The 21,073-nt window shown below is 35.4% G+C and overlaps 2 protein-coding genes across 5 annotated transcripts in view; one reads left to right on the plus strand and one right to left on the minus strand.

Moving 5' to 3' along the window:
• Nucleotides 1-14,578, plus strand: part of LOC114535726 — a 34,837-nt gene extending 20,259 nt beyond the window's left edge. For 2 of the 4 annotated variants that reach the window (XM_028557030.1, XM_028557034.1), the window contains exons 28-30: nucleotides 250-352; nucleotides 848-934; nucleotides 1,805-2,079. In XM_028557030.1, the coding sequence (XP_028412831.1) occupies nucleotides 250-352; nucleotides 848-934; nucleotides 1,805-1,993 (379 nt within the window). In that variant the 3' untranslated portion in view covers nucleotides 1,994-2,079. Of the gene's footprint in view, nucleotides 1-249; nucleotides 353-847; nucleotides 935-1,804; nucleotides 2,080-2,669; nucleotides 2,767-14,429 lie in introns of those variants that run through there. The other 2 variants (XM_028557032.1, XM_028557031.1) reach the window with 2 other exon arrangements.
• Nucleotides 3,832-7,868, minus strand: LOC114535727 (uncharacterized skeletal organic matrix protein 5-like). The gene is made up of 3 exons (XM_028557035.1): nucleotides 5,165-7,868; nucleotides 4,832-4,967; nucleotides 3,832-4,750 (listed from the first exon to the last, which is right to left on the minus strand). Exons 1-3 carry the CDS (start codon nucleotides 5,227-5,229, stop codon nucleotides 4,295-4,297), a joined length of 657 nt encoding a protein of 218 aa, XP_028412836.1. The 5' UTR covers nucleotides 5,230-7,868; the 3' UTR covers nucleotides 3,832-4,294.
• Nucleotides 14,579-21,073: the final 6,495 nt, after the last annotated feature.

The raw sequence follows: 21,073 nt of genomic DNA on the forward strand, positions 1-21,073 counted from the left end.
CAAATTTACGAAATTCTGAATTCGTTTCGAAGTTCGCACTTTCGTTCGGAAGTTCGTCCTTGCAAACTTCATGCCAAATGCAGAATTTTTACGATGAAAGGTCAGCCGATATATATAAATTATCATGCGAGGTCAATAGTTAAGAAATATAACCAGCTATATTTGTATGCTATATAGCTATAATGGACCGGTTACCATATTTCTTTTCACCGTGGGATTAAGTTTTGTCTTATACTAACTATTCTTTAGAAGTGCTCAAGAAATTCTTCGTTCTGCGGAATCTATTCCAACCTTGGGCACTCAACTTAGCATTATATCATCTGTTAAATCTGCAACGCCTCAAGATAAATCTGTAAGTACTTGTGATATAGTACTTCATGTTGTACTGATACAATAATCCTGGGGGGCGATGTTCAATGCTCAAAATTATATCATCTGTTAAATCTGCAACGCCTCAAGATAAATCTGTAAGAACTTGTGATATTGTACTTCATGTTATACTGATACAATTCATACAAAAGGGACCTTAAGTTTGATTTTGAAATATGCTGTAGAAAGGCAGGTTTCCCCGAGGGAGACGTTTTCTCCCCCAAGGGTGATTAAGCAGTGAAACCACTCATGCCTACCAAGCAGAATTGATATACTGCTGCTGTTTTATCAAAACCTCGCCATGCATTTCTACCTTCCTCAATTAGCTAGAGAACTGTTTCGCAATTGTTCGTGTTAGAACGAACAAAATATTGAAAGCAGCATGACATTGTCCTTCAAAGATGACGGAAAAGTTTTCTTGTCAACTTTCGCCTTCTGCTTAAAGAAATAACAGGATAATTTGCCAATACTTTTATAGGCGGACAATATCCTTGTTCGAAACTCCCAGAATCTGATGGACGCGGTTGTTTGCACATTGAGAGTGATCGAAGGAGCCACTGTTAAGGTATACCATGCTAGTAGTCTACAAGATAAGTGAAAATATGCTGAATTCATATGCAGATTTGCCGCATAGCTGCTGTAATTTCACAGAATGAACTAAATCTTGTTCACTTTGGGACCTAAATGCATTCTAATCGTGCCGAGGGGTAAAACAACTGTCCGCAACAGCGGCTTGTTGGACACAAGGGAATTGTCTGATTTGATCAGGTATAAGTTGGCAGCAAATTTATAAATGAATAGACATCAGATTTCTTACCATCCTGTCTGTATATACATGTACTTTATTTTAAAAAAAACGTAATAATTTGTGGTCGCAGGAATATACTAGGAAGTGTTGTTTTTTTCAAATACGTGAAAGTTTGCGAAAACATGAAAGTTGTTACATGAAGATAAGAATATAGTGTCTAGAATTCGATTCACTAAAGAAATTCAATATGGCTGATGCTGATGAATTAAAATCGCAAACACAAGACAAAGCTTCAATTAATATCTCAGCAGAACATTTGAGAAGAGCAGACATCTTTAAGCTCTGGATTTTGTGTCGGAATGCGAAAACATAAAATATTATACACTTAATGAATGCTCCGGAGAGAAATAATGAGTTTGTTATCCCAATTGTCTGAATGTATCGCGAGACGAACTCGAGGGTAGTGTATATTAAGTGTTTCGTTATATAGGAACGAAAACATACATGTTACACAACAATTTCATTTAAAAAACACTTTACTTTGTTATGACAAGAAGCGGGCAACAATTTTTCACTTGTTTCCCTGGCGGGAAACATTGCATTTATTTAAAGTCATGAGACTACGAGAGAACCAATCACATTTAAAAATACAGAGCACCTATAAAACAATTACATTTATCTTTACAGGGTCTAAACCAACCTTCTCGACAGGATGAAGGCAACGTGAGGGCGACTGATGTCGTTTTTGAGTGGAAGAGAAAGTTAAGACGTCAAAGAAGCTTAGAAGCATTATCAGCTGAGCGAGGGAATCTGGGATTGCGCGTGCGCGATAAAAGGCTTTCAGATCCGTCATTAGTGGACATTTTGCATATCTGATACAGGTTAGAGTCCTTTTGATTTAAATAGACCTTTTCGGTAATTACGTCACAATATTTTAAAGTCACGACGTTTTAAATTTAGAACCACCTTAAATAAAATGGATTTCAAGTTTTACTCTCACAAGCCACATGCAAAGATGCAAAACATCCTTCTTCAACACATGCATGAAAAAGATTTTTTTATTTTGACCAATAAATGTGGAAATAAGCCATAACACGAGAACGAGGCTGAGGGGCCAAGACCGCGAGCCTTGTTCTCGCGTAATGTCGTATTTCCATACTTTTTTGTGAAAATGAAAAATACTTTTTCATGCATGTGTTGAAGAAAGATGTTTTGTATCTTTCTACATAGCTCGTGTGAGTAAAACTTGAAATCCATCTCATTTAAGGTGGCTCGAAATTGAAAACGATAATATTGTGGCGTAGTTACCAAAAAGGTCCATTGAGACTAACGTTGCGGCAGACGTTGATATTCTTAATTGCTGCAATTTCTCCGCTTTGTTAACGGTGTACGGTCGAACTTTATCAAATCTTCAGCAAATTTAAATTTTCACCAACAGCGACGCCATCTTGAAGAAAGACACTTTATCGATTACGTATCGTAAAAGTCACATATTCTAATAACAAGGAGCATCTCGTTTTAGACCAATCAGCAAGTTTGTTTACATTTTTAGTAACCCAATCAGAATGCAAAAGTCATCTGGTCTACTTTCGGTAAAAAGGTACATTATTTACCATTTTACACGAAGTATTTAAAATATAGGCATTGAGTGGCCGGTTTTATGAAAGCCGGATAGCACTACCCACCGGATATTGTTTTTTCAATCGTTTTAATATCGCCCGTTGTTTGCTATTATCTTTATCAAATCTTCATATTTCAAATCGAGGATCTTCTTTAATATTTGTTGCTTCCAAAGATGAAATTGTATCGCTTTTCGAGCATTTTTAGAACGGTTGAAAAAATCACTATCTGGTGGATAGCGCTATCCTGCCTTCGTACAACCTGCCCCTGATTGGCTTTGCCTGAAAATGTAAACAAATCATGCCGATTATTTTAAAACAAAATCCCTCCCTGTTTATTCAAATGACTTCTGGGGTATTAAGAGATGTATTTTATGCCCACCATGTTGCATTATCGATTTAGGCATTGCATTTTAATCAACAATCGACCCCTCCCGAGTTTCAACTGTGCCTAATATAGTTTCTTCGTTTACAACATATCACATTATATAACTTATGATAAGTTAGCCATTTTCTTAATACGTGGTTTAAATAATTAAAATCAAATTTGAACTTTGTCGGAACATAATATTTTAAACATTTAGTTGCTGACTTAGTTCAAATGCTGTGGAACTAGTTTATCTTGTATAGTAAGATGATTGACAAGCTTCTTTCTCGTTCAATTTGTGTTAGAAATTAACCCTGCTGTCTGTTTCTATTTACAACACATCACATTTTAACTTTTAAATTTGAATGTATATACACTACATTACGTGGGAATACGGACGGTTGACCTTGAAAGCTCAATACATGAAATAGGCCGTAAATTGTTAGTAATTTACGAATAGTATATATCTAAAAAAGTTAACGAATGGAAACCCCTTAAAAAATTTATTTCGTTTGACCTAAGTGGTTGAAGTAATTAAAATATAAATTTCACAATGTCGGCATCTTGCATTTTGAATTTTAGTTGCTATCTTTACTAAAAACGATATAGTTAAACGACCGGGCTTCCTTTGAGTGTAAATAATATATTCTCTGGTTGTACACATGACATATAATCATTGACTGCGATAGTTCGGGTCAATTGGTATTGAAAATACACCTGTCATGCGTGCTTATATATTTATTTCACTGCGTAAGCGCCACTTTTTGCCACGTTATTTCGAAAGAGACTTAAAAAATTACTTTTGTGCATTTTATTTTCATAGAACTACATATTCTAATGACACAGATATATAGTATTTATAGGCCATTATACAGGCGTAATTATTATGCTGACATAAATTTATATTATCAGTATGGTAGAAGGTGCTGGGTGTGTATATTATAATATTACCTGTATTGACAATCAAAGCCTTATTTGTTATGATATTTTTGGAAGGCCTAGAATTGTCATGCTACAATATTATAATGTCTCTGTAAGGTCACCGTTTATGCTAACTCGTTATTTTGAATACATAAAAACTGAACATATTCGCGTAGAAACTATGCAAGAAATCGTCACGTTTTTTCAACCCATTAAGTTATCTTTATATTGACTAGAATGTGGCGTGCTATTTTATTTCTATTTTATTAATTATTGAACAAGTATGTATCCAAACGTCGCCAAATTTTTATCACCGTTACCACAAGTCCTTTCAGCTCCATAGCCAATCCAAGAATCACACGAATTACAATCTTCCTCGTTATTGGCTTGGAATCCAATTCGTATTCTGAAAACGGCATTAAACCCTTCCCTGTTGCAGTTTTTCTGAAGTGACGAACCGGCGATCAGAGATTTCCATGCTGCTCTACCAGCGGTCGTTGCCCTAAATTGGCCGTCCGCAATCACACTATACAGTGAACTTGCGGTGTCGTCGAGGGTCATCCATTTGGTGGCTTTCTTATGCGACATACCCAGGCAAATCTTTGTGAACGGAGTATTCCAATACGAAGCCAACTTGCTTTCTTTCTCTGTCAATCCTTCCAGACCATCTTGTGCTGCGTATGTCTCTTTGTTTGTCCACAGAGAAGAACCATAGATAAATGTATTCTGTAAAATTGAAATCACTTCATTACAGATTGACTGATTAGAAGTGAATACGCACTTTACTCTTCGTGACTACAATCTCACCTTTGTCCCATCAAGTTTCATCACTAGCGTCCAACCTCCAACCCCACATCCTGGGATATCTGTCATGTGACAATATACCTTATATGGTGGCGAGCATTGATTCTTCTGCAACGTGTAGACACCATCGGGCAATGATCTAGATAGGCAACTGATATTAAATACTTACGTGGTGTGCCTAGAAGCTAATTTATTTATATTGTGATATCATCGTGCAAAATTACAGGGATATATGGCTATATGATAGATATGGTTATAAAAAATTCTGCTGGAATAATGGTTGAAATTCCTTGACTGTATTAGACTTTCGTCCACCGGTATATCTTTTTAACTTACGTATTCCTGCCAAACAATTCCGTGCAAGATTGAGGAAAAGCGTTTTGTTGTTCATCTAAAAACATAAATATACAATATAGGATGAGGTTGTTTTCATTTTGGTCGCCATAACTTCAAAAATTTTAATTACCTGGAAAAATATTATTTTCCTGCTTCAACCCAACCTAAAAAGCGACGAGAATAAATTCTTCACATGGACCCATAAAAGCAACAGTGGCGAATATCGTAAAATAATTTTTTGGGACGGTGCTACAATTTGCCGTCTCTAAAGCGTGGGGCAAATTTATTTTTTTTTGCATTTAAACAATTTGCTCCAGATGGTTGCAGCTGAGAGCTCTAAAGGGTGAAATAAAAGTAAAATGTCGCTTCACACGAAAGTGATCGATATATAGTGGAAAACCGGCTTAAGACGGTGTCAATGGACACTTTATATTTTTATTTGCGGTGAAACTAAAATTCATATCCGTCATTTTGCAATTAGCTATCTCGATATTGGTGCTATTGTCGGTAGTCGTTGATGAGTGAAATGCTTAGTTATTTTTAATAAAATTTCTTGCTCATAGGCCACAAACAATACGTCGCTGACTGACGGTGACATATTAGAACCAAGCTTAAGTTATAAGAGTTATACGTAATATAATAAAAACATAATATCAAAGCTTAAAGTCGGTTTTCCCTTACGTCCTCTTGCGAAGCGCGCTCTGTTTTTAAAGCCCGTCACGCCCGCATGAGAAGATTTTCAGAGGCTGCTTCGCCCGCCGACAAAGCGAATGAAATGAATGAAACAGCCTTAAATTACCTGACAAATTTTCAAGGAAACGTTCGTTTTAAAAGACGCGATTTACATATCGATGAACGTTGACTGTGTAAGCCGGGTCTGAAGATGTGTTTTATCACTCAATTTAATTTATTTAAATTCTAGGTAATAATTCATCGGTTATGCGGGTTAATCTATAGCTCATTATCATTTAATGAACTTCATTTCTATCTTAGGCGGACGGCTGCCAAATAAAAGCATTTAGTTCATGGGATCTTCCAAAGTTCAAGCATTTTTTTCCAAAATCCGATTCTCTTGCTCCCGTCCAGGCCTGTATGCATAATGTAGTAATTCGCATGAAAAAGAGCCGAATTTAAATTTTACTGTCAGTTGGAATTACTGTATTTTACCCTTTGCTTATTTTATTTCGGTATTTCAAAATCAAGAATCGCAGTGTTTTAAAATGCAGTTTGGAAGCAAGAACTACGATAATTGGATGACGACATTAATTTTGCTTTAGCTGTCAGGGTATTGAATGGCCGAAATACTCCGTTCTTTCTTTGTGGAAGAAATTTCCAGCAATTATCAGTAAGAAACACTCTATATATTTAGTTGTTTCATCGAGTTATAATCTTTACATGAAAAACTAATCTATTCTATACCGCGTGCATGTCCGTCGTCATAACCACATAATATATGTAAAAAATTCATGTTAATGCTTACTGGTTTTATTATAACAAGATGATTGAATTCATCGTTTGTCTTCTCGTCATCATCGGTTGTTGCGTTCACATCATCGGTTGTTGAGTTCACATCGACCTTTATCTTCACCGGAAGTTTTGAAGTTGGCTGACGCACATGACCCATGACGAGCGCAAAGTAAACCACATTCAAACTCAGACTTTGCTTGTTTTGTTTCGATGACATGATTCGCCAAGTATTTTTGCTTATTTTTTCGAAAAACAGCTTCCTCTGTGCAATCGCCCATGACAAACACGAGAAACAGCAGAGAAATTCTCGAAAGGACACTCATTGCAAGGCAGATTGACCGTTTTGAACGCACAGTCATAAAAAGGATAGTTTATCTACAGTCGAACAATTAGCGGTTCATCCAAACAAACTGTTAAGTGGCTTTTCATTTAAGGGATAGGCTAAATCTAAGTGTTGCTAAAAATAAAAAATAATAAAATAAATTTACACAATGTTAATGGACCTTATGTGGTATATAGTTTAACTTTAGATCATGAGGACAAGGAAAAAAACTAAAAAGTGCGTACAAAGATTAGTATAATTGCAAAGTCTAGACGCAAAATTTTGTAAAATGTGGAATTTGCTGCACGAAGTAGAATAATTTAGTATATTTTTTATATTTATACGTTCATTCTGCATTCTGTATTTTTACATATTTAGGTCTTAACTGCGGTGACTAAAAGAAAGTTTACTCCGGTTTCTCTGCTGAATAACTATATTTATTTGTCATTTTGGCTAGGTACACGCTTGTGTTACTATAGTTTATCATTTAGTGAGAAAATTGACAAAATTTTTCAATTCGTATACTCTGAATATATTTGATGGTGGGCGACAATTGTGTTAACTATTGGTGGTTTAAATAAGTTAAAATCAAATTATCAGGATGTCTGCGTACATGTGTAAAATATTTTGTTTGTATCTTTGCAAAAACGGCGGTTTATTTTAACTAAATACTGTCATTGTTGCATGCAATTTTTTTTATTTACAAGCATATCACATTGTAAGCTTCAATTTTATATTTATCTTGGTAGAATAATACACCGATGGCAAGACACGAATTAGATTGTAAATTCTTAGGAAATCAAGCGCTGTAACTTTAAGTTACTGTATTGTCGACATGACAGCTCAAACTTCAAACACTTTACTATACAACGGTTTATCACGTTGTAACTTATGACGAGGCAGTTCACTCAAACTTCGAACACGATTTAGGCCATAAATTGTTGTTAATTTACTTACGGCGTGGACACTCTTTTAAGAGGCAATTTTGTTAATACGTGGTTTAAATAATTAAAATCGAAATTTGCCCTTTGTTGCCATATTATATTTTAAATGCTGTGAAACTAGTTTATTTTGTAGTGAGATAATTGGCAAGCTTCTTTCTCCGTCATAAGTTGTGTCGCTAATTAAAGCGACGCTGCCTGATAAATAATTCGGCTAGTTTCAAGCAATTTCTGCATTTACAAACTTATCACATGGTATTCGAAACATCGAATTTTGTATTTATCATGCATATATGTAACTACTGTTTAAAATACACTGATGACAAGACAGACGCCTGTATTCTAAAAGCTCACTCACATGCACTCAAACTCATTGAGTGGGAGATCTTAATCTTCTCATAACGTTTCAATGGCGGTATTTCCAGCCGAACAGGGGCTTGATTTTCAGTTATTTACCTTATATCTTACCATCTATTTAGAAAAAACTTTCTCATTGATCACCATTAACAAAATTGATATGTCACACTCAATGAATTTGAGTGTGAGTGAGCTTTTTGCATACAGGCGAGACAGTTCAAACTTTAAACACACGAATTACACGGAAAATGTTTAGTAAACTACAAACGTTTTATCTAAATGAGTGATTATAATGGAGGCTCCTTTGAAATACTTAAAATCAAATTTGCATTTTATCAGCATATCATGCATATACATATTTATTTCAATGATTCAGTTTCTATATCTTTATTAAGCGGAAGTTTAGTTTAAATGCTGTGGAACTGGATTTTCTTGTATTAACATGATTGACAAGTTTCTTGGATGAGTCGATATCGCATCAAAATAATTTTTGAGTTGTTCTGAGAATTAACAACGCTAGCTGAAAATCGACCCCGTCCGAGTCTCAACTGTGCTTAATTAATATAGTTTGTCATATATCCTGAATTAATTGCTGCAACGTTCCTTCGTTTACAACATGTTACGAAATGCGAATATATAACGTAATTTAGCATTGTTAAAAAACACAAGGTCAATATCGACGAGGAACTTACTTGGGGAACACGTCATATAAAATGAAGTGTAAAGTAAATATTGTAACCCTTCGGAATCACAAAATTACTTTTCCTGTCATGAGGTGACAGCCCATGGGATTTCCTCCGAAACAATAGTATGTCGTACAAAGTACAAGTGTCACGACTCAAGAACATAAGTTCTAGGCGGATACTAGTTTATGTCAATCATTTCTTTGTTATGTTTTGCTCGGTTAAGCACTTGAAGCCTTACGTCACTAAAAGTTTAATTCGATGAAATTATTTGTAAAATAGGTTATAAGTTGAGATACGGTTCACAGAGTAATAAGCTGATAATTGTACTTTAAGTTGATGATAAATATTTTAAGTTGTGAACAAGTTTTAACAGTCATCGATTAAGTAAAAGACCAACTTGACTAGTGCGTCACCGGCCTTAAGTAAACAAAGTATGAGAGCTGGACCGAGCTTCTAAAGCCAACACACACTTACAACCTACAACGCTGATTGGATTGTGTAAATCACATCACCTTGCACAGGGCGTCTTCAAGATCCCCTCAAATTTTATTATAAAAGGAGGCGCACAGCAACAGAACAGTCAGTGGACTAGCGGAGTAAAAACCATATGAAACGTTGGAGAAGCTCAACCTGACAGAACAGACAGCCAAGACGAGAACAGAAAACAACGAGGTCCGAAAGGACGAATGATCCGAAGAGAAGAGAAGAGAAGAACGAGAAAGAAGAGAACATTAGTGAACTTTAGTAAAAGCTTGTAAAGATCTCCTACCTCGCTCATATAGAAAATAAAAGCTACTTACTTAACAAACATATCACATTGAATAACTTATGATAAGTCAGCTCAAACTGCAAACACTCGACTTATTAGGCCATATAAATTCTTGGTAATTTACTAACATTTTGTCTGAATACGTCAATAAACAATCTTTCAAGAAGCCATTTTCTTAATACGTGGTTTAAATAATTAAAACCAAATTGCACTTTGTCGGCACAATATATTATAAACATTTAGTTGCTGACTTAGTTCAAATGCTGTAGAACTAGTTTATCTTGTATAGTAAGATGATTGACAAACTTCTTTCTTGTTCAATTTGTGAAATTAACACTGCTGCCTGATAAACGATTCTGTTACGTTCAAGTTAAGGCAATCGAGTTTTACTGTGCTTACTATAGAACGTCATTCATAAAAGTCATTGTTGTAAAATTTCTATTTACAACACATCACATTTTAACTTTTAAATTTGAATGTATACACTACATTATGTGGGAATACGAACGGTTGACCTTGAAAACTCAATACACGAAATAGACCGTAAATTGTTAGTAATTTACGAATAGTATATATCTAAAAAAGTTAACGAATGGAAACGCCTTCAAAAGTTTATTTCGTTTTACCGAAGTGGTTGAACTGTAAATAATTAAGATCTAAATTTCCAAAATGTCGCCATTTATATTTTAAATTTGAGTTGCTATCTTTACTAAAAACGAAAGTTATACGACCAGGCTTCCTTTGAGTGTAAATAATATATATGATATAAATTTATATTATCATGCAGTATGGTAAAAGGTGCTGGGTGTGCATATTTTATTACCTGTATTAACAATCAAAGCCTTATTTGTTGGAAGGCCTACAATTGACATGCTACAATATTTTAATGTCTCCGTAATGTCACCGTTTATGCTAATTCGTTATTTTGAATAATTATATAAAAACTGAGCATATTCGCGTACAAACTATGCAAGAAATCGTCACGTTTTTACAACCCATTGAGTTATCTTAATATTGACTAGAATGTAGCGTGCTATTTTATTTCTATTTATTGAACAAGTATGTATCCAAACGTCGCCAAATTTTTATCATAGTTATCGGCTTGGTACCTAGCAACATTTCCACAAGTCCTTCCATTGGTTTTTGTTCCATAGCCGAGCCAAGAATCACACGTATCGCAATTGTCCTCGTTATTGGCTACGAGTCCAATTCGCATTCGGTTTCCATTCGCATTTTGAATATTATTAAATCCTTCCATGTTACAGTTTTTCTGAAGTGACGAGTCCACGATCAGGGATTTCCATGCTACTCTGCCAGCGCTCGTTGCCCTAAATTGGCCGTCCGCAATCACACTGTACAGTGAACTTGCAGTGTAGTTGAAGCTCATCCATTTTGTGGCTTTGTTATACGACATACCCAGGCAAATCTTTGTGAACGGAGTATTCCAATACGAAGCCAACTTGCTTTCTTTCTCTGTCAATCCTTCCAGACCATCTTGTGCTGCGTGTGTCTCTTTGTTTGTCCACAGAGAAGAACCATAGTTAAATGTTTTCTGTAAAATTGAAAGTTCTTCAAAATTAAAAGTTATCATTTTCGTTACAAATTGATAATCAGACGTTATTAATACGCATATTATATGATCTTCATGACTGCAATCTAACCTTAGTCCCATCAAGCTTCATCACTAGGGTCCAACCTCCAACGCCACATCCTGGGATATCTGTCATGTGACAATATACCTTATATGGCAGTGAGGAATTATTCTTCTGCAGTGTGTAGACACCATTAGGCAATGATCTAGATATGGTTATAAAAAATTTTCAAATAATTGTGCAATAAAGGTTTAAATTCATTGACTTAATAGACCTTTATCCAGCAGGAGCCGGTTGTATAAAACTTTTAACTAAATTTTGTGTAGTTAAATCGTAGTTAAATACACGATTCATTTTGGGCAATTCTATCACTAACTATAGTTAAAAGTTAACTACCTTTCTATACAACCGATCCCAGTATATGTAGCTATCTTTTTAACTTACGTATTCTTGACGAACAAGTGTGTGCAAGATTGCGGAAAAGCCTACAGAAAACGATAAGAATATATTCGTTTGGACCCACTAAAGCATGACGATTTCTTTTGTAGGTAAAACTGATTTGTCTGTAGGGCAGAACCTGGATATATGAATTTTCATCCCCCCCCCCCAATTATCGCTCTATAGTTACGCCCCTGCTTACCCTAGTCCTATTAGGACTTGTCAATTCGTAGTAATCAAAATCTTTGTGCCGAAGAAAAGCTTTTTCTGGCATCTCTGAAGCAATATCCTGAAGGAATTCACAATTTTTCTCTGAGTTTGAGCATTTCTTGAAATTAGTAGATCTACACGCTTCGTTATCACGGGCACAAAAGTAAATGCATTCTACTCCCGTTCCTGCGTGGACTTTTTCTATCACTTCACTGTTCAAACGACGACCTTTGGAATAGTAAAAAAAGAAGGTAAACGTACAATATGAACTACGATGCAAACGAAAATTGTTGAGTTTTCTAATCGAAACTTCAGAAATTTCAGTTTAGTTATTAAATGTGACACGAATATTTGAGTTTTGTCCAGAAATAGTGAAACATGTATGTATACTCGTAACTAAAGATTTTCTGATATCGCAATCCCTGAATAAAGCCCCTTAAAGTTCCTTTATATAGTACCATGGTCTCTTTATAGCTTTCAAATTCAGCCAGGAGAGGACTAGCGAAATTCGTATTAGAGACGGGAAACCCGTCCAAGACGGGAAACTCGTTCTAATGTGAATCCTGACACAAACGGGTTTCTCGTCCGAATTTAGCCGTTTGGACAGGGGTCCTGTGTGGACGAGAAACTCGTCTTAAATTCGCATTTAGACGGAAAATGTGACGAGTTTCTGAAATATAAACACGGTGAAAGACGGAACAAGGCTAAAAGAAAACAAGCAAAATTTTTATCGTAGTAATTACGATACCCTTTTTAGCATTACCCGACCTATCACACGTATAAATTTATCCATTCCTATTCATATTTAGACGGGTTTTTTACCATCAAATTTCCTGTCTAAGATGAGTTTCCGGTTTCTAATATGAATTCGGCTACTCGCCCAGCTTAAGGGGCAAGGTTTGTTTCCATGCAGCGACTTGTATTGTGCCAGTTGCTTTAAAGAAATTATTAGCATTCACAAATATAACTGTATTGTTGGCAATGTGAAAGAAAAATTATAAATATTTTACAATACGCAACCTTCATTTGGTCCTTGAAAGCAGAAATCAAAACCATGAACAAACGTTTGAAGATTCAGGAATATCAGCAACGAAAGACTGACTTTGACGAATGCACGAAGCAAAAGTCTTGGTTGCATAATCAATTCGGACAATTCCATGTTCACTGGTTGTTTTTGTTGGACAAGTGACATCTTTCTCGTAAGTGGAAACCTCTTATCGTGAAGTAAAATTCCTCGTCAAAATTCCTCTTAAAAATGTTATAGACTCCGACAGGAAGACCTATTCGGACACTGGGTCTGTCTGTCTGACGACGAACGAAGGGCTTGTTAATGTGATGTTTCATCTGCGCCACTAAAATATGCGACACAATTGTTTTGTTTTTCAAATGAGCGTTACTAACATATGCCATTTTGGCTTTTACAAAATGAATTCATTCGTACTTTATTCGTTTACATAATTAAGCAGAGTTGAACTGAAAAATTCAACAAATTAAGACAACCGGAGCGTAACTAGAGCGAAATTGAGAGGGAGAACTGATATTCATATAATTCAGTCCTGCCTGACGGATTTCTATTTTAAGCTATTGGACTTAAACATTGCAAACTTGTGACGTTGCAAACGATATAATAATGTGCATGTAATAATGTGTGTAAATTTCAGGGGCTAAAGAGGCTTCTTCGATATTGCATGCACATGATTTGAAAATCAAATTATGAGGTCGCCGAAAACCACACAAAATTATCCACGCCAATATATGTTGGTCACGTGATTGATATTTAGGTGTTCATGAATATATGGACAGGAAAACTTTTCGACAACCATTGTATGTATGCAGAGTCAGAGTGTCTCAGTAAATATATTTCATAGTTTGTGACATTGTGCTAAATATATAGGTGGTTTAAATAAGTAAAATCTAATTATTGCGATGTCTGCATGTAATTATATATGTTTCAAAATTTGGCAGTTTTGAAGTTTAAATGCTTTGGCGATGTTAGAAATCTTCGTGGATATCTCGACTGTCAACATTGTCTTTCATGAGTCGTCTGAGAAATTTAAAACGCTGTCTGAAAAGGTCGATTTTTGCGTTCAAGCTAGGGCATTCGTGTTTCACCTGTGCTTACACGAAAAATTCATACGTTGTGATCATTTTATGCAAATTTTTTCATTTACAAGCATATCATATTGCAACTTTGAATTTTGTATTTATCTTGCTATACTAACACACCGATTGCCAGAAAGACAGTTGAAACATTTTAAAACACACGAATTAGATCGTAAATTGTTATTACTGAAATTACTAAGGGTTTATCTAAATGAGTGAAAAAAAATAAAAACACCTTTATTTACAACATATCACATTGGAACTTATGACAAGACGACTCAAACTTCAAACACAAATTATGCTATAAATTGTGGGTTTTTACTAACGGTTCAAGTAAATAAGACGTCAAAGAAGCCTAGAAGCATTATCAGCTGAGCGAGGGAATCTGGGATTGCGCGTGCGCGATAAAAGCCTTTCAGATCCGTCATTAGTGGACATTCTGCATATCTGATACAGGTTAGAGTCATTTTGATTTAAATAGACCTTTTCGATAATTACGTCACAATATTTTAACGTCACAACGTTTTAAATTTGGAACCACCTTAAATGAAATGGATTTCAAGTTTTACTCTCACGAGCCACGTGCAAAGATGCAAAACTTCCTTCTTCAACACATGCATGAAAAAGATTTTTTTATTTTGACCAATAAATGTGGAAATAAGCCATAACACGAGAACGAGGCTGAGGGGCCAAGACCGCAAGCCTCGTTCTCGCGTAATGTCGTATTTCCATACTTTTTTGTCAAAATGAAAAATTCTTTTTCATGCATGTGTTGAAGAAAGATGTTTTGCATCTTTCTACATAGCTCGTGTGAGTAAAACTTGAAATCCATCTCATTTAAGGTGGTTCGAAATTAAAAACGATAATTTTGTGGCGTAGTTACCGAAAAGGTCCATTGAGACTAACATTGCGGCAGACGTTGATATTCTTAATTGCTGCAATTTCTGCGCTTTGTTAACGGTGTACGGTCGAACTTTTTTCAAATCGTCAGAAAATTTAAATTTTCACCAACAGCGACACCATTTTGAAGAAAGACGCTTTATCGATTACGTGTCGTAAAAGTCACATATTCAAATAACAAGGAGAATTTCTTCTTAGACCCAATCAGCAAGTTTGTTTACATTTTCAGTAACCCAATTAGAATGTAAAAGTCATCTGGTCTACTTCTGGTAAAAAGGTGCATTATTTACCATTTTGCATGAAGTATTTAAAATTTAGGCATTGAGTAACCAGTTCTATGAAAGCCGGATAGCACTACCCACCGGATATTAGTTTTTTCAATCGCTTTAATTCGCCCGTTTTTTTCTATAACTTTTATCAAGAGGCCATTTTCTTAATAGGTGGCTTAAATAATTAAAATCAAGTTTGAACTTTCTCGGAACATGATATTTTAAACATTTAGTTGCTGACTAAGTTCAAATGCTGTGGAACTAGTTTATATTGTATAGTAAGATGATTGACAAACTTCTTTCTCGTTCAATTTGCGTAGAAATTAACTCTGCTGTCTGATAAACGATCTTGTTACGTTCAAGCTAAGGCAATCGAGTTCTACCTGTGCTTACTATATATAGAACGTCATACATCCTGAAGTCATTGTTGTAAAGTTTCTCTTTACAACACATCACATTTTAACTTTTAAATTTGAATGTATACACTACATTATGTGGGAATACGGACGGTTGACCTTGAAACCTCAATACACGAAATAGACCGTAAATTGTTAGTAATTATATATCTAAAAAAGTTAACAAATGGAAACCCCTTTAAAGTTTATTTCGTTTGACCTAAGTGGTTGAAGCAATTAAAATATAAATTTCACATTGTCGGCATCTTGTATTTTAAATTTTCATTGCTATCTTTACTAAAAACGATAGTTATACCACCAGGCTTCCTTTGAGTGTCATTATTTCGAAAGGGACTTTGATAGCTTTTTGATTTGACTAATGTTATTTGGAGAATATCATCTGATTTCTAAAATTACTGAAACTGTATCTACTGTTGGACAGGATATTGTGGCGTAGAAACCGTTTGGTGCAGGAGAAGCTTACCACGCCCCGTTCAGAGGATTTTTTTAGAGGCAATCCGATAGAAAAAATACTTTTGTGCGTTTTATTTTCATAGAACTACAACATATTCCAATATCACAGATACAGTACTTTATAGGCCTAATTATTATGTTGATATAAATTTCTATTATCAGACGTATATCAGTGCTGGGTGTATATATTAAATTACCTATATTAATAATCAAAGTCTTTTTTCTGATGATATTTCCGAAAGGCCCAGAATAGACGTGCTATAATGTTTTTAATGTGTGTGTTATATAATGTCACCGTTTATGCAAATTCGTTATCTTTGGCTATATAAACGCTAAAATATTCTTCTACGATCGGCCAACAATAGCCTACATGCGTACAAACAATGAGATTATCGCGTTTTAACTAACCATATTATCTTAATATTGACTAGAATGTTGCCTGCTATTTTACTGGTTTTATTATTGAACGAGAATGTATCCAAATGACATCAAAGATTTCGCACCGTTATCAGGTCCCTGGCCATTTTTAGCAACATTTCCACAAGTCCCTGCATTGAACTGTGTTCCATATCCGAGCCAAGAATCACACGTATCGCAATCGTTCTCGTTATTGCCAAAAAGTCCAATCCGCATTCTTAAAAGTACATTAAACCCTTCCCTGTTGCAGTTGAACTGTAGTGAAGAGCCCGCGATCAGAGATTTCCATGCTGCTCTACCAGCCCCCGTTGCCCTAAACTGGCCGTGTGCGATCACACTGTACAGCGAAGTTGCGGTGTAGTTGAAACTCATCCATTTTCTGTCTCCGTTATACGACAAACCCAGGCAAATCTTTGTGAACGGAGTATTCCAGTACGAAGCCAACTTTCTTTCTCTGTCAATCCTTCCAGACCATCTTGTACTGCGTATGTCTCTTTGTTTGTCCACAGAGAATAACCATAGATAAACGTGTTCTGTATAAAGTTGAAAGTTTTTAGTAAAGTAGAAAGTTATCACTTTCATTACAGATTGACTGATTAGAAGTGAATACGCACTATACTCTTCATGACTACAATCTCACCTTAATCCCATCAAGCTTCATCACTAGTGTCCAACCTCCAACCCCACATTCTGGGATATCTGTCATGTTACAATATACCTTATATGGTGGCGAGCATTGATCCTTCTGCAACGTGTAGACACCATCGGGCAATGATCTAGATAAGCAACTGATATTAAATACTTACGTGGTGTGCCTAGAAGCTAATTTATTTATATTGTGATATCACCGTGCAAAATTACAAGGATATGGCTATATGATATGGTTAGAAAAAATTCTGCTGGAATAATGGTTGAAATTCCTGGACTGTATCAGACCTTCGTCCACCGGTATATCTTTTTAACTTACGTATTCCTGCCAAACAATTCCGTGCAAGATTGAGGAAAAGCGGTTTGTTGTTTTTCTAAAAACAGAAATATACAATATAGAGGGGGTTGTTTTCATTTTGGTCGCCATAACTTCAAAAATTTTAATTACCTGGAAAAATATTATTTCCCTGCTTTATCCCAACCTAAAAAGCGACAAGAATAAATTATTTACATGGACCAATAAACACAACAGTTGCGTACCATAAAACAATTTTGTGGGACGGTACTACAATTTGCCGTCTCTAAAGCTGGTTTTCAACTATAGCGATATATTTCGCGTGAGGATAATTATTTTTTACATTTGAGCAATTTGTTCCAGATGGCTGCAGCTGAGAGCTCTGAAACAAAATTAAACAAGACGCCTACTAGGCGTTATATGATCGCGTCGTTCACAGCGGCGTAGCCAGCCCAGCTATGCAAATTTTGTGTCGTAAATGTTCTTAATAATAAAAATGAACAATATACCGAACTATAGTCGCATGTTGAAAGCAGGAGAAACACACAACAGCCCATTTCGAAACTGCTTGAAATCCTTTAGTGCAGGCTTACTCTGCTCGGCGTGTGTAGTTAGTTGTATGTGTAATGAGTGTAAAGATAAAGGTAGCACATGCTAGCATTTTGATCGCTTTATTGATTCTACTTTACTGCTTCGAAGTTCGAAGGTGAAACGAAATATGCCCAAAGTGAATACAACACGTGATATAACTAGCAACTTACCTGTGCGCAGGTTCCCGATTAGGGTGATATGGCCCGCAGCTAGCGACGCTGGGGGTCGACCCGAGAGGAAAAAAAAAAACAACAAAAAAACCAAGCCGAAACTATAGATCGCTGTCGCTACGCGACGCGATCAAATAGCGCTTCATGCGAAAATTATCGTTATATAGTTGAAAACCGGCTTAAGACGGTGTCAATGGACAATTAAAGACGTTTGCGGTGAACAGAAACTAAAATTCATATGTCCTGCTGTTGTCGGTAATAATTGATTAGTGAAGTGCTTAGTTATTTTTAATAAATTTTCTTGCTCACAGGCCACAAACAATACGTCGCCGACTGTCGGTGACATATTAGAACCATGCAGGCTTAAGTTATAAGAGTTATACGTAATATGATAAAAACGTAATATCAAAGCCTAAAGGCGGTTTTCTTTTACGTCCTCTTGCGAATTGCAATTGCGGTTTTTCAACCCATCACGCCCGCATGAGCAGATTTTCAAAAGCTGCTTCGCCCGCGGACAAAGCGAATGAAATACATGAAACAGCCTTAAATTACCTGACAAAAAGAACGTTCGTCTGAAGATGTGTTTTATCGCTCAATTTAATTTATTTAAGTTCTGAGTAATAATTCATCGGTTATGCGGGTTAATCTATAGCTCATCATCATTTAATGAACTTCATTTCTATCTTAGACGGACGGCTGCCAACTAAAAGCATATAGTTAATGGGATCTTCTAAAGTTCAAGCATTTTTTCCCAAAATCCGATTCTCTTGCTCCCGTCCATGCCTGTATCCATAATGTAGTAATTCGCATGAAAAAGAGCCGAATTTAAATTTTACTGTCAGTTGGAATTACTGTATTTTACCCTTTGCGTATTTTATTTCTGTATTTCAAAATTAAGAATCGCAGTGTTTTAAAATACATTTTGAAAGAAGAACTACGATGATTGACGACATGCATTTGCTTTAGCTGTCAGGGTATTCAATGGCCCAAATACTCTGTTCTTTCTTTGTGAAAGAAATTTCCAGCAGTTATTGGTAAGAAACACTCTATATATTTAGTTGTTTCATCGAGCCATGATCTTTACATGGGAAACTAATCTATTCTACCCTGCATGTCCGTCGTCATGACCACATAATATATGTAAAAAATTCATGTTAATGCTTACTGGTTTTATTATGACAAGATGATTGAATTCATCGTTTGTCTTCTCATCATCATCGGTTGTTGCTTCCATTGTCCTTTCGTTGAGTTCACACCGTCCTTTATCTTTACCAGAAGTTTTATAGTTGGCTGACGCACATGATTCATGACGAGCGCAAAGCAAACCACATTCAAACTCGGACTTTGCTTGTTTTGTTTCGATGACATGATTCGCCAAGTATTTTTGCTTATTTTTTCGAAAAACAGCTTGCTCTATGCATTCGCCCATGACAAACACGAGAAACAGCAGAGAAATTCTTGAAAAAACACTCATTGCAAGGCAGATTGACCGTTTTGAACGCACAGTCATAAAAGGATAGTTTATACAGTCGAATTAACAATTGGCGGTTAATCCAAAGAAACTCTTAAGTGGCTTTTCATTTAAGGGACAGGCTAAATGTAAGTGTTGCTAAAGATTTATAGTGAAATTTACACAGTGTTAATGGACCTTATGCGCTATAGATAAATTTTAGATCTGAGCGACAAGGAGAAAAATATATATTGCTCAGGCAAACTTGCCAATTTTACTAATTTGAGTACCTATGTTCTTTCCGAAAATTTCCCTTTTACCGCCTGCATGGATAAAAAATTTATCTACATTGCGTATAAGCTCCAATATATCTTAGCTAAAATTATGATAGTTACTTATATTCAAAGAAGAACAGTATAGCTGGGGAAAGATTAATCAAGTTGGGTTATAGTTTCTTATTTCTTAATAAATTGTATATATAGTGTTTATAAACTCACTTCAATTAAATTTCTTGGCAAATACTACTACCCCGATGTCCGAGATATGTCAACAATAACTTGAAAGAAACGACCGTGCTCCCCTAAAGCGGCTAACAATTGTTACTTTCAGAATTGACAAAATTTTTCAATTGTTACTCTGAATATATTATTTCATGGTTTGCGACAATTGTGTTAACTATATACCGGTGGTTTAAATAAGTTAAAATCGAATTATCAGGATGTCTGCGTACATGAGTAAAATATTTCGTTAGTATCTTTGCAAAAACGGCAGTTTGGTTTAATTAAATGCTGTCATTGTTGCATGCAATTTTTTTCATTTACAAGCATATCACATAGTAAGCTTCAATTTTATATTTATCTTGGTAGAATAATACACCGATGGCAAGACAGACAGTTCAAACTGTTATATGTTTTTTATTTCTTCTTACGCGAGGTAGGAGATCTTTACAAGCTTTTACTAAAGTTCATTAATGTTCTCTTCTTTCTCCGTTCTTCTCTTCTCTTCTGATTATTCGTCCTTTCGGATCTCGTTGTTTTCTGTTCTTGTCTTCTTCGTCAGTTCTGTCGTTGAGCTTCCTAACGTTTCATAAGTTAATCTTTACTTAAAATATTCATCATCAACAACTAGTAAAATATACCAACAATACGTCTGTGAACAATATCTTTTAACTTAAACTATTTTCACTCTTATTTTATCGAATTGAACTTTTGATGACGTAATCTATTACATGCTTGACCGAGCAACATTTTTAACACGATTGACATAGGAACTTGAATGGCCTACAGCACGCACACTTTTTTAAAGAATGCGACCATTAAGATAAGTGAAGACTTAAGACTGTTTATCCAGGTATTAGTTCTTATTTAATCCCACGATATGTCATACATGAAAGGGAAAGGCGATTAATGTTTGCT

This window comes from Dendronephthya gigantea, unplaced genomic scaffold (assembly GCF_004324835.1).
Source record: "Dendronephthya gigantea isolate DGI-Jeju-01 unplaced genomic scaffold, DenGig_1.0 000123F, whole genome shotgun sequence".
In the NCBI taxonomy this organism is placed as follows: domain Eukaryota; kingdom Metazoa; phylum Cnidaria; class Anthozoa; order Malacalcyonacea; family Nephtheidae; genus Dendronephthya; species Dendronephthya gigantea.